The sequence below is a fragment of the Microcebus murinus genome, chromosome 2, assembly GCF_040939455.1.
Source record: "Microcebus murinus isolate Inina chromosome 2, M.murinus_Inina_mat1.0, whole genome shotgun sequence".
NCBI classification, from domain to species: Eukaryota; Metazoa; Chordata; class Mammalia; order Primates; family Cheirogaleidae; genus Microcebus; species Microcebus murinus.
This window is the reverse complement of record NC_134105.1, coordinates 112,261,414-112,274,199: the sequence shown is the minus strand read 5'-3', so window position 1 is coordinate 112,274,199 and position 12,786 is coordinate 112,261,414. Positions and strand designations below refer to the sequence as shown.

General features: G+C 44.8%; 1 protein-coding gene across 3 annotated transcripts in view; it reads right to left on the bottom strand.

Moving 5' to 3' along the window:
* PBX1 (PBX homeobox 1) overlaps positions 1-12,786 on the bottom strand; it is a 277,176-nt gene that overhangs the window by 43,583 nt on the left and 220,807 nt on the right. For all 3 annotated transcript variants that reach the window (XM_076000347.1, XM_076000349.1, XM_076000348.1), the window contains 2 exons: positions 12,102-12,346; positions 4,993-5,183 (listed from right to left, as the gene is read on the bottom strand). In XM_076000347.1, the coding sequence (XP_075856462.1) occupies positions 4,993-5,183; positions 12,102-12,346 (436 nt within the window). The remainder of the gene's footprint in view (positions 1-4,992; positions 5,184-12,101; positions 12,347-12,786) is intronic.

The window sequence follows — 12,786 nt, the reverse complement described above, 5'->3', positions numbered from 1 at the left end:
GAGGTTGCTGTGAGCTAGGCTGATGCCACAGCACTCACTCTAGCCTGGGCAAAGAGTGAGACTCTGTCTCAAAAAAAAAGCACATCTCTGGGGACACCATCAAAAGCATGAAATCTCTTTGAAACCTCCTGTTTTAGTTTACTCCATAACATATCAATGTGTATCTTCAAATAAATATATTTTCCTCTCAATATTTACATAAAATGTGGAAGCTATTTCGTACTTATTCTGCACTGTTCCAGGGTGAGGAACACAGGCTTCAACAGTGGTTGTTTTTACCTTATCTCTTCTCTAATGTGACTCATCTTCATGAGACTCTCGAGTAACTTTTCTACACCATAGATCTGATCATGCCACTAATCATTATAAAATTGAATAATACTATATATATTAATAATACAATATATAATAATAGTAATGGTAATATATAATAGAGTAATCATTCTTTTATAATAGCTGAATCAGGATGTAAATATTATGCACTAGACATTCTACTAAGTTGGTTTTTCATAGTATCTTCTTTATTCCTGTTTCTACATTATTCCCATTTTACAGATAAGAAAACGGAGGCTTTGGGAGAAGAAGCCACTTATCCAGGGTCACAAAGGTCATTATGGTTATAGCCAGGATTTGAATCCAGTGCAATTTTAGAACTTAGGTGGCAATTTCCCACACTCCCCCCTTAAACAGCTCTGAGGGTTTCTGCTGCTTAATAAATTCAAAATCACTGGTACATTTAAGGTTTTCCAGTGCATCTTTCCTATCCCTAAAGCTTCATTTCCTCCCAGTCCAACACATGCTGTGCATAATTTCATGTAGCCACATCATGTGCGTCTGAATTCCCCAAAGGCTGGTGGCTTTCGTGCTCCGGTGCCTCCCCACACCACCCTGCACGTTCCCCTGCCGCAGCATTTGCCACAAGTTTACATGTCTCCCCAACCAAACAGCAAAGTCCTCAGGGGTGGGGGCCATGTCTCGCTCACACTTGAAACCCTCGTGTCGAACATACAGTAAGCACTCGAGTACATAATGCTCGTTGAAGTCTAATGATGTTGTTTTATTTTGCCCATGTTATTCCTTCTATTTAGCAAATATCCTGGGTCCTCTGAGACACAGTCTTGCCTGCCCTCCCCCTGATCCTCTGCCCTTCTGATGCAGGGTTAGGTGGTAGGCGAATGAACTTAACGGGTAACATGCAGTGTTAGATTTAGTTGCAATGGTGTCGGTTTGTCTCACGAGATTGCAAGCTCCGTAAAGGTGCGACCCACATTTATCTGCATTTTTTCATCTTTGTTATTGCAGTATTGTTATTGCATCTTTGTTATTGCAGGCAAATATAGCACCTGGAAGATAGTAGCCGGTCAACTAGATGAGTAAATATGTCTAAGTAGAGTGCAGTGTGACCAGACCTTGGTGCACATCCTTTCCCCTTTGGTAATTCATTTTATGTAATCCCATCTATGGGGGGGGAATGAAAATGCAGAGGTGTACTTTATTTTATTTTTTAATTTATTTTTATTTATTTTATTTTTTTTTGAGACAGAGTCTCGCTTTGTTGCCCAGGCTAGAGTGTGTGCCGTGGCATCAGCCTAGCTCACAGCAACCTCAAACTCCTGGGCTCAAGCAATCCTCCTCCCTCAGCCTCCCGAGTAGCTGGGATTACAGGCATGCACCACCACGCCCGGCTAATTTTTTCTATATATATTAGTTGGCCACTTAATTTCTTTCTATTTATAGTAGAGATGGGGTCTTGCTCTTGCTCGGGCTGGTTTCGAACTCCTGACCTCAAGCAATTCTCCCGCCTTGGCCTCCCAGAGTGCTAGGATTACAGGTGTGAGCCACCATGCCTGGCCTCAGAGGTGTACTTTTAATCACCTGTTTATGTTACTATTGCTATTTCCAGCAAATTGTAATGGAAAAAAAAAGTTAAATTTATTGCTTGAAAATCAATTAGAGGGTTCATAAGTTCTCTCTCTCTAAGAAAAAACACGATCTATGGTCCTAACAATAAACTTACCAGTGGCAGGCACAAAGCTTGGTACATGGCGTGGTATGATTAAAGGTGAATGAATGAACCAATGAATACAATTGTTAAGGTTATACTTCCCCAGCACAGCTGATTCCATGTAAGGACGAGAGAAAAGACATGACCCGAGTGGGACAAACCTGTGCCCGGCACTCAGTTGAGGAGTGTGGCAGACAGAATCCCAAGGTCCCAGACCCCAGTACACATACCTTCCCCTCGAGCGGATGGGACAGTAAATATGAAAGGATGTCGCTCCTATGATTAAGTTACTAATCGGCTGACTCTGAGTAAATGAAAAGGGAGATTCAGTTAAAGCCTTAAAAGGGAGAGTTTCTCCCGTTGGCTTTCAGGAAGAACGCAAGCAGCCAAGTTGTGAACTGTCTATGAGCAAGGATGGCCTCTAGGAGCTAAATAAGGCTCTCAGTCCCACAATCACAAGAAAACTGAATTCTGCCAACAACCAGAATGAGCCTGGAAGAGGACCCTGAGCCTCAGATGAGACCACAGCCTCAGCCTATAGCTTGATTACAGCTTTGTCGAGACTACAGCAGAGCATCCATCCAGCTCGGCCATGCCCAGACCCTGACCAACACACACTGTGAGATAATAATTCGTGTTGTTTTAAGCTGCTCAATTTGTTGTAATCTGCTACACAGCACTACAAAGCTAACACAATGAGGGTTCCATAACAATTCTACACCCCTATTAGATTACAAAGGCTAATCCTATTACTAAAGCAAGTCCTCTTTGTATTTTATTTGTCTTCCATGAAATCTTTTTTTTTTCCCTGATGAGGTCCTGCCCATCAGATGCATGGTTTAGAGTAGCATGTGAATTATCCGCAGTGAGTGAGTACACCTTTCTTACTAAGGTTTGCTTAAATATCTCTCCGAATTACGGTGACGCCAGAGACACTGGTGTGAATTCCCCCATCAGTAAGTCCTGCAAACATTTATTTTTGAGCCGGGAAAGCCATTTGTTCAGCCTTGGGCTGGCATATGGGGTTATGGTCTTTCACTGATAATAAATATACCCCCCCAAATAAAATGATAATAGCCATGACAATAGGTTAGTTGTTTTAGTTTTGAATCTTGGCTTGAGAGGCAATGATTCAAAGGCTGTAACCAAAGCAAGAAGAAAAAGACCCTGTCTGAACGTGATTGTCCTTCTGGTGCCAACTGGAACAATCTAGGCAAAGGCTGGTAGAAGTGAAAGGAACTGTGTACAAAGCTCGCCTAGTTTTGTGTCTTTTAGAGCCTGACCTTCAACTGGGCAGAGCAGAATTACTGCGAGAAGATATCCAAGGAGACAATGATTCTGCTCAGATTTCTTTCTTGAAAAGAACCCAGTCTGGACCCAACTTTTCTTTTCTTTTTTTTTTTTTTTTTTTCAGTATCTGCCAACGTAAATACCAACCCCAGCATTTTAACTAGGGGTTACCATGGGGATGCAAGGAACACATGCAGCATGGCAGTGGCCGCAGCAAAAAGGAAGGACCTAGACAGAGGCCACCAGTCACTTGCACATTGTAGAACGGGCTGCACTAAAGAGGCCAGGCTGGCAGCAGGCCATGGGGGAGGGGACTGCACAGAGGGTCCTGCTTTGGGGTGACTTTGCCTACTCCCACTCCATCGCTAGGCCCAGCTGGGAAAAGCTGTCTTCATTTTTACTTTCTCTTGACCTACCCTATAAAATTCTATTGGCCCAGAGACACAATTGGCTGCTGGTATTCTCATTTTGTATTCCACGCAACCCAAAACACATTGAATAAAAAGGGGAGTGTAGGAGAAGATGCCAGGCAGTTTTGCAGAGGTCCACAAACTGTGAAGACCACAACTGGGAAGAGCAAGGTGGGGGGGGGGTCGCGGAAAATGCAGGTAGGAGAGCTGAATAAAACCCGATTTCAGGGGTGAAAAAATTCAAGAGGAACGGCAGATCTTTTCGTCTGACCGAAAAGAAACAAAACTATAGACTGTGAAACGGTACACTGACCCTCACAGAGCTAGCGTTCTAATAATAAAAATCACAGTTTGGAGTCATTTTTAGCAATTGAAATTGTGAATGATGATGTCTGAATTCACAGACGACTAATTTAAGACGAACCATACATGGCAAGTCATACCCACACTCGGTAAAATGTATTTGCTAGATCAATTATCAAAATATTCTCCTAGAGTGGGTGAAAGGTAGGATTATCACCATCTTGCAGGCTGGGGAAGAGAAGCAAAAGGAGTCCAAGGGATTCATGTAAATCCACTGGTCTAGACAGTAGTGGAAATAGGAACTGACTGCTTGTTCTCTGGTCTTAGTTCTTGTCTTTTTCTAAAGGGCCTTCCTACCCATGCTTTCTTCAACTGAATGCTTCGAACTCACAAGTAAGTGCATGAGCAGCAGTGCCAGCTAGAAAACATCAGTTAATTGATGATCATTTTGGACCATCTCCTTGCCCTTCTATGCCCAAAGTACCACGTCTTATTCATCTCTGTACTCCTAAAACTTATGCCTGAGTGTGGCACTCACTTGGTAATCTACTGATAAATATTTCTTGAATTGAACTGAGTGCATTCCCTGCCTACACAGAGTGTACAGAAGACCCCAACGTTCAAGCAAATGGAAGTGACTTTTTTGGACGTATGTCACTACAGCGTGCTGGTAAGATGACTACAGGCATATAGTTATGAGATTCACAAGAGAGGTACCCAAAAAATCCTGCCTTCTCTCTTAATGTAGCTAAGTCTTCCTTTCTGCCCACCTGGAGGGAGGAGCAGTGGAAATAAAAATCATTCCCTCTGAGGACGTATTTCCCTGGTTCTGTGTGAAACCAACGGCCTACCCGGCCTCACAGCCCTCCTTTGCCAGACCTGAGAACCGTCCTCGGGCTACTGCTTGGATCGGCGCTGACAGGGTGAATCGGGAGCCCCTAGAGAGGGCCAGCCCGTGAACTCCGGCCCCCGAGCGAGACTCACCGCGCATCCAGAAACCGGGAACGCAGGATCATGACGGCCTCGCACGTGCTCTGCTTGAGCTGCATCTGGATGGAGCTGAACTTGCGGTGGATGATGCTCACCATCCGCTCGATCTCCTTCGGGGAGATGGGCCGGGTCCGGCTCTGCTCTCGCAGGAGGTTCATCACGTGAGTGGTGAACTCGTTGCATGCCTGGAACGGCAGGACAACACACGCGGGGTTACGGAGGGTCCAACCCTCAGCACGCATCGGGTCTGGGACGGAAGGCTGGGTGGGCTTTTCTAGAGACTTGTGCAGATAAGGAAAACCAGGAGAGTCTGTGGTGTTTTGTCATCTCAGAGGGTGGAATAAATGACTACCTGGAAAACCCCCTCAGCCCCAGTGGCTCTAAGTTTTGGCCATGACGCTGATTTTTTTTTTAAGGGGAAAAAAATTCCTAATCATTTTTTTCTTAATCATTTTTTCCATGATTTTACTATAATGAAAGGTAAGAACACGAATCCTAGCATAAAACATACTTCACCACCCTTTGCCCCCAAACTAACAGCCCAGCAGCCAAAGAAAGTTTAGGTTCAAAGATAGCATGAGCCTTCTGCCTTGTTCATTTGATTATCTCTGGCATAGGAGAGCTTGCGAACATTCAACTTTGAGATGCATAAAGAGCCAGAAGAATTTAAGTGGGATCATGGAATTAAAAGCTTTGGTAACTCTTCCGGGAGATTTTTCATCAATCTATTTCTACTTCTACTTTTATTGTAAGAACCCCTCTTGTGCTGGCCTTCTAAAGATCCACTATGTCTATAACACGAAGCGAATTTGTCTCCAGTGGCCTCAGAGAAACAGCTTCAAAACATGATTTAGAGCTGCAGCCCTCAACCCCCTGGCCAGAGACTGATGCCAGTCTGTTGTCTGTTAAGAACCATGCCACACAGCAGGAGGTGAGCAGCAGGCAAGTGAGCAAAGCTTCATCTGTATTTATAGCCGCTCCCCATTGCTCCAATCATCACACAGGCTCCGCCTCCTGTCAGATCAGCAGCATTAGTTTCTCACAGGAGCGTGAACCCTACTGTAAACCGTGCATGCAAGGGATCTAGATTTCCCAGCTCCTTATGAGAATGCAATGCCTGGTGATCTGAAATAGAGCTGAGGCGGTGATGCTAGTGCTGGGGAGCGTCTGCAAATACAGATGATCATTAGCAGACAGGTTTGACTGCACAATAGATGTGATGGGCTTGAATCATCGTGAAACCATCCCCCAGTCCGTGGAAAAACTGTCTTCCATGAAACTGGTTCCTGCTGCCGAAAAGCTTGGGGACTGCTGATTTAGAGGATTCAGGAACTATCTCTGCAGGAATAAAAATTCTCAGCCCAACATACCATCAGCTCTGGAAGGAAAGTAAGAGATCACATTTTCCCACCTCCCTATTTTATAGTTGGGAAGACAGTGGCCCGGAGGGATGAAGGGGCTTTTCCAAAGGCACAGACCAAACAAGAAGAGGCAGAGGCAAGGCCCGAATACTTCATATTCCAAGCCAGGACCTCTGGTCCTTTCCCAGAGCCTAAACTTGCTACTCTGAAAACTCCTGCCCTCTGTTTTAGCCACTGAGCATCTACAGTCTGGTTTCCTTAGCTGGGCATTCAACAAAACATCCATTTACAAATTGACTCACAGCCATGCTGTAAAACTGTGTTAGATTTGCAATGAAAAAGACAAGATGATGCTATGAGAGTTGAAGAACTAAGGCCTCAAAGGGCTCCAATTTAACAGCAGAAACATGCTCATCAATTGATGACATTGTATCGTTGTTGCTTCTATAGCACAAACCCTCTCATACATGTCAATAATACAGTTAACAGTAACAGTACACATCTACTGATTATTTATCTAAGAAACGCTTTGAGGCTGGTTGGCCAAAGGGACCTAGGCAGATGCAGGCACCCACTGGGCTGTGTCTAAACAGGTGGTGGGAGGCCTCATTTGTGATCCTGCTTCCATGTGTATTTGGACAAATCCTTTCACCACTGAGTGCCTCATTTCATTCACCTGAGAGTGGACACAGTCATTCCTAACCCTTTAGCAAGGCTAACAGGACCATGCTCTTGTGCTATGGCCTGTGGGTGGAGCAAACTGCTCACATGAACACAGTGACCACACAGCCTGCCCCGGTGAAGGTCCTGCCTCTGGGACTCTTGTAGCTGTGGGACCTTTGAAAGTTGCTTAATCCCTCTGTGCCTCATTTTCCTTATCCGTAAAATGGGGACCACAATACCCACCTCGCAGGATATGGTAAGGGTGAAATGAGTCACCATGCCTGTGTCTGGCCCTACAAATGTGTGTCATGATGATCTCTTCCAAATACAGACCATATTACAAATCCAACCTATCTGGGTATGTTGATAATTGGGTAAACTTCTCCAGGCTTCGGTTTCCTTTTTGGTGAAATTACAGGCGGTAATAAATACCTCCTTTCCACTCTGCAGGCATATGCTGAAGACAAACCCACAGAGGACAGGTCCGTATAGCATTTTGCTCTTCACTCGGAAAAGTGCTACATGATCACAAGATCTGTATTAGAAGCTTATTCCCTATTGAACCCCACCCTGGGAACTGTACAAGAAAGAGAGGGAAGCAAACCCTGGCAGTGAGTTGGCTGAAATTCTAAGGCCACAGGATGGAGAGTGGAGGGACAGGCACAGAGCAAGCACCCCAGTCATCCTTATAGGGAAACAGAGCGTCCCGCTGGGATGCAGTCTCCCCACCCTGTCGTCTGGGCTCAAAGGGAGGAGGGGCTGGCTGTGAGGAGGTATTGTCAAGCGCACCGGCTCTCAGCTGGGAAGCCACAGTGCTCGGCTAATAATAATGTGCTTCATTACAGTGAATAAAAATACTCACAATATCTGATGTTTATTCAGGGCAGTTTATCCCGGGGCCCTTTCTGCTCTGTAATAAACAGACAGTGGCGTCGTTTCACCCACTGCTGAGGTGGAGCAAAGCAGCTGCTCAACAGCTGTTCGGGAACGCACACCAGAGAGCAGAGAAGAGCCCGAGTCCGTGTGAGATGCACGGAACATAATGGCCCGGACGTTCCCAGTGTCTGAGCTGCCCACACCGCAGCTTCACTTCCTCCCAGCTCGGCGCCCGCAGACTCCGGGCGGCTCCCGTTAGGCCAGGCACTCACCGCGCTGTTGAGTATGCGGGGTTATAGCCGTTGATGGAATAAAATCCTCACAGGCTGAGGTTTCTGCGACAGAGGAGACTCTGCTGTGGACTGTCACATGGAGAGTCACTTACTGGAGTTCAGGCTGCTGCCTGGGGCAGAGGGATTCCTAAAAGGAGACTTCCCAGGTTCCAGGGCAAGGGGGGTTCTGGGAGCAGAGAACTAAAGAGAAGTCTTCTTGAAAAATCTCACATACAGTTTGAGTATACATCCCGCACTATGTAAACCATAGTCTTCCCCGACTCTTCAAGGAGATGGATTGGATTGAAATCCAAGAACGAGATAGGCTTTGGCTGCCTAGCTCACCCACCAAAGTAACTGGGATCTTAGGGCTCTCCTAGCTGTGAACTCAATGAACCCAATCCAGTTCAGCATTAAAGATGTAGTCCTATCAATGCCCCAACAGCATTATTTATAAAAGCTGAAGAACCCCACAAAGCTACAAGAGGATCATTTCTTTTAATAACACTTAGAATAAAATTCAGGTTTCTGACATCATGGTTTTATCTATTAGACTATGCCAGCTCTTAAATACCTTAGCTACCAACATGATCTGCTGAAAAAGTGTTTTACCAATCCCATTTAATGAATAAAACAATTTTCTTCCTTTTTTTTCTAATGAAAGTCTCTAGAAGCCTTCTTTAATTAATAAGCACAGGGTGAAACAATGATGGCTGATTCGGTAGTTTTTTTTGGGGGGGTGAGTAGAGGGAGGGGAGCTATAATAGTTAATTATTGTGTGACTACCTGCCACCACCATACCAAAGGTAAAACAAAACAAAAACAACAGAATCAACTGTTAACTAATCAGTTTGGTAATTTCATATAGATACTACTAAAATAGATAGTGACATTTTTGCTTGACCAAGGTTTTCTCTTTTTAAGAAAAACCCATGAGGAACTGTTACAGAAAAATGAAGAAGATATATCTCTCAGACACACTAGCTAGAAGGTTAATAGCATAATTTCCCTACAATCTGCTATTTACTATAATTAACAACACAACTAATATTAATACGTTATTAAGCATGCAGAGTATGTTAAGCAGTATTCACTCCTTAACCCGAAAATGCCCATATAAATAAGAAAATGATGTTTCAGTTCTTTTTAAAAATAATAAATATGGATGACTGCTACAACTACTAGATTTACATTATTTGCTCTGTACTGACAAAGCTTTTCCTTAGGTTCCCAATTTTCAACATCTTTATTATTTAGAATAGATAGGTACCCAGGAGAAGTTTCTGAAGCAAATATTTTTATCACTAGCGTCTCTTAGGTGCCAGCAATCTAGTCCAGGGAAGTAACAGAGGACGAGCTGGTTACCTCAGTACCTGCAGACGTCCACACTCTCTTCTCGCTAAGTAGAGTCAGGCGTAGTTCCAATAAGAGCCCTTGGGCTAAGGGTCAAAATTCAGAACCTAGGGTAAACTCTGTCCCTCACTGCATGTGTGACCTGAAATGCATCTTAACCTCTTTGATCTCTGTTTCCTCACCTGTATCAAAGTGGAGATGATGACAGTACCTGTCCCAGGTACTCAGCCACAAAACTGCCCTGAGAACAAGTACAACTATGTCGGCCAAAGTGTTCGGAAGTGGTAATGTGCTACTGAAATGTCAGAGGTTTTACTCATTTGGGCTGAGGATGGAAGAGTGACCGAAAGCAAGAAAACAGTCAGCTCTTCTATGTTGCTGGCAACCTGAGCTAAGAATAAAGCCAGTTTTCAACACTTCCCAACCTAACATCCATTCCACTTATGGGTTTAGTGGAGGGAGCCACACTCTGGGCTCTTTTCTTGTGCCTTTCTTGGCATGGGTGACCCTGGATGACAGGTCTGGGCAGGCTGCTCTGCGAGAGGCCAGGCTTACTGGGTGAAGGTGAAGTAGGAAGAGCAATGAGTGGGAAGAACCCAAGAGGCCAGAGACAAGTGTTTATAGGAAACATCCCACCTCCATTCCAAAGTTATTAGCCCATTAGGTTAGGGCAGAGACTCTAAGTTCTAACATGATGCTCCAGGTGGGGGGAACTGTCATGGTTCAGTCAGTTGTCTGAGCTCAGCATCTCCTGGGATCTGGGGAAATGTTTACATGAGCCAATATGGCGTCAAGAACATGTGATCTTTCCCAAGAAGGCGAAGGACCATGACTCACGGGTTCTTATCACAGCTTGCTTCTATTTCCCTCTCCTTCCCCCCCACCCCCACCCCACCTTGTCTGATGGCTGAATTTCACAATGCTTGGCTTAGAGCTTCACAGCAATTTTTTTTTCCATGTAAAAGAGAGGATTCTGTAGGAATCTATTTCAAAGGTAGATACAAGTGCAATATAATGAAACTTTCTTCACTTTAAATTTTTAAATGCCCATTTCTATTTTAAAATTTAAATTTTCTATTAAGTTTGCATTTGCCGTCTCCCTAGACAGTTACAAGTGGACTGCAGAGAGGGTCTTCTATCTTTTGCTTTTTCTCCCTCTTCTTTTTTTTTTTTTTTGGCTCTTAAAAAAGGGAAAGAAAACCTAATAATTCAATCGAAGTAAGTTAATGCAGAACTTCAGTATAATGCCATCCAAAGAGGTGACAACACACTTATTTGTCAGCTAAATGACAGGAAGGATGGCTGATTTTAAAGGACTCCTGGTAAAGTAGTATTGCTCAGACTGACCAGAGGAAACATATTGACATATAAATGTGTATATGTTGGAGGGTGGGCTGGGGTGGGGGAGGCGTCTCTAACAAAGAGAAGCCCTGTTATCATGAGAACACCTTATGCTGCTTTGTAATTAAAAGCCTTTCTTATCCTTTCCTTTATATGATTATTATGGTCCTTCATACTCTTGACTCCAAATCCATAGCTCTTTGCCATACACCATCAGCTTTTGGGGTACACAGAACACTGGACCCCACAGATGGTCAGTGGAGTGCCAGGACTGGAATCCAAGCTTGTCTGGTGCTTGAGACCTTCTAGTCTTCTTACAGGGGAAGGTGTATATCTTGCTGTATATCATATATTACATAAAAAGCAGGATTTGTTTGACTCTCTATTGAACTAAGTCTAATTGCAATGAAGGACTTTAGGGCCAAGTTTTAATATCCTTTCCCATAGGATACCATGAGCATCCAAAGAGTAATCATTTTCAATAAAGAACAAAAAGACTAGAAAAGTCCTCCCATGTCCCTGCAGGTTAGGTGGTGACTCTGCTAATGACCTCTGGCACCCTGACCAGCCCTGGTACTGCACGTAATGGGAAAATGTTCCACAGTTGCAGGTGTTAGGCATTCCTTATATTGACTTGTCGTCTTCTGAAATCCTCATTTACAACTTCAAACATTTTTGAATGCCTTCGTCTCCATATAATGCCTAGGTTTTTGTTCTGTTTTGTTTTGAGACAGAGTCTCGCTTTGTTGCCCAGGCTAGAGTGAGTGCCGTGGCATCAGCCTAGCTCACAGCAACCTCAAACTCCTGGGCTCTAGCAATCCTGCTGCCTCAGCCTCCTGAGTAGCTGGGACTACAGGCATGCGCCACCATGCCCGGCTAATTTTTTCTATATATATTAGTTGGCCAATTAATTTCTTTCTATTTCTAGTAGAGACAGGGGTCTTACTCTTGCTCGGGTTGGTTTTGAACTCCTGACCTCGAGCAATCGCCAGCCTCGGCCTCCCAGAGTGCTCGCATTACAGGCCTGAGCCACCGCGCCCGGCCAATGCCTAGGGTTTTTAATAGTTGAGGCCAGGACTCTGGGGGCTCAAATTTGGCCAGGCTCTCTGGCACCATGGCAAGAATGTCAACGTCTGGGAAAGGCTGACTGCTCGGTCTCTGTAAAACCCGGAGTTGTAGGTTTCCTCCACCCCTTCCCAGGGGGTCTAGGTGCTGAGCACCCCACGTTTGTGGCTACCTGCTCGTATTTCTCCAGCTCCGTGTGGTAGATTTGTCTGATCTGTGAGAGTTTGGCTCTGTAATCGGAATGCTCCACTGAGTTGTCGGAACCTGCCCCTCCGGAAGCCGCCGCCGCTGCAGCTGCTGCAGCCGATCCTCCGCCCTTCTCCGGCCCCGCCACCCCTTCCGCTAAGAGCATGTTGTCCAGTCGCATCAGCTGGGGGTCTGTGGGCTCCTCTTCCTGGGCTCCTCGAATACTCAAAACTACGGGAAAAGACAAAGGGAAAGGGGAGTGTTAATGGCAACCCGAGAGAAAATTTAAAGCAAAAACAATTGAAATAATTTGCTAGACAAGCCTCCAAATTACTTGCAACAGGGCACTTGAGGAAAAGAGTAAGGGCTGCAAAAAGAGACAGATGAACTGGGAGGGCAGGAAAATGGAAAGAAGGCTCACTTTGTTCCAGAATCATACTCCATCTATGTGAGGCAGCTAGAATAGTCGAATTTATGGAGACAGAAAGTAGAACAATGAGTGCCAGGGGCTGGGGGAGGCGGGCATGGGAGTTATTGTTTAATGGGTACAGAGTTTCATTTTGGGAAGATGGGAGTGTTTTTGAGATAAATGGTGGTGCTGGTTGCACAAAAATGTCAATGTTCTTAATGCCACTGAACTGTTCACTTAAAAATAGTTAAAACTGTTAAAT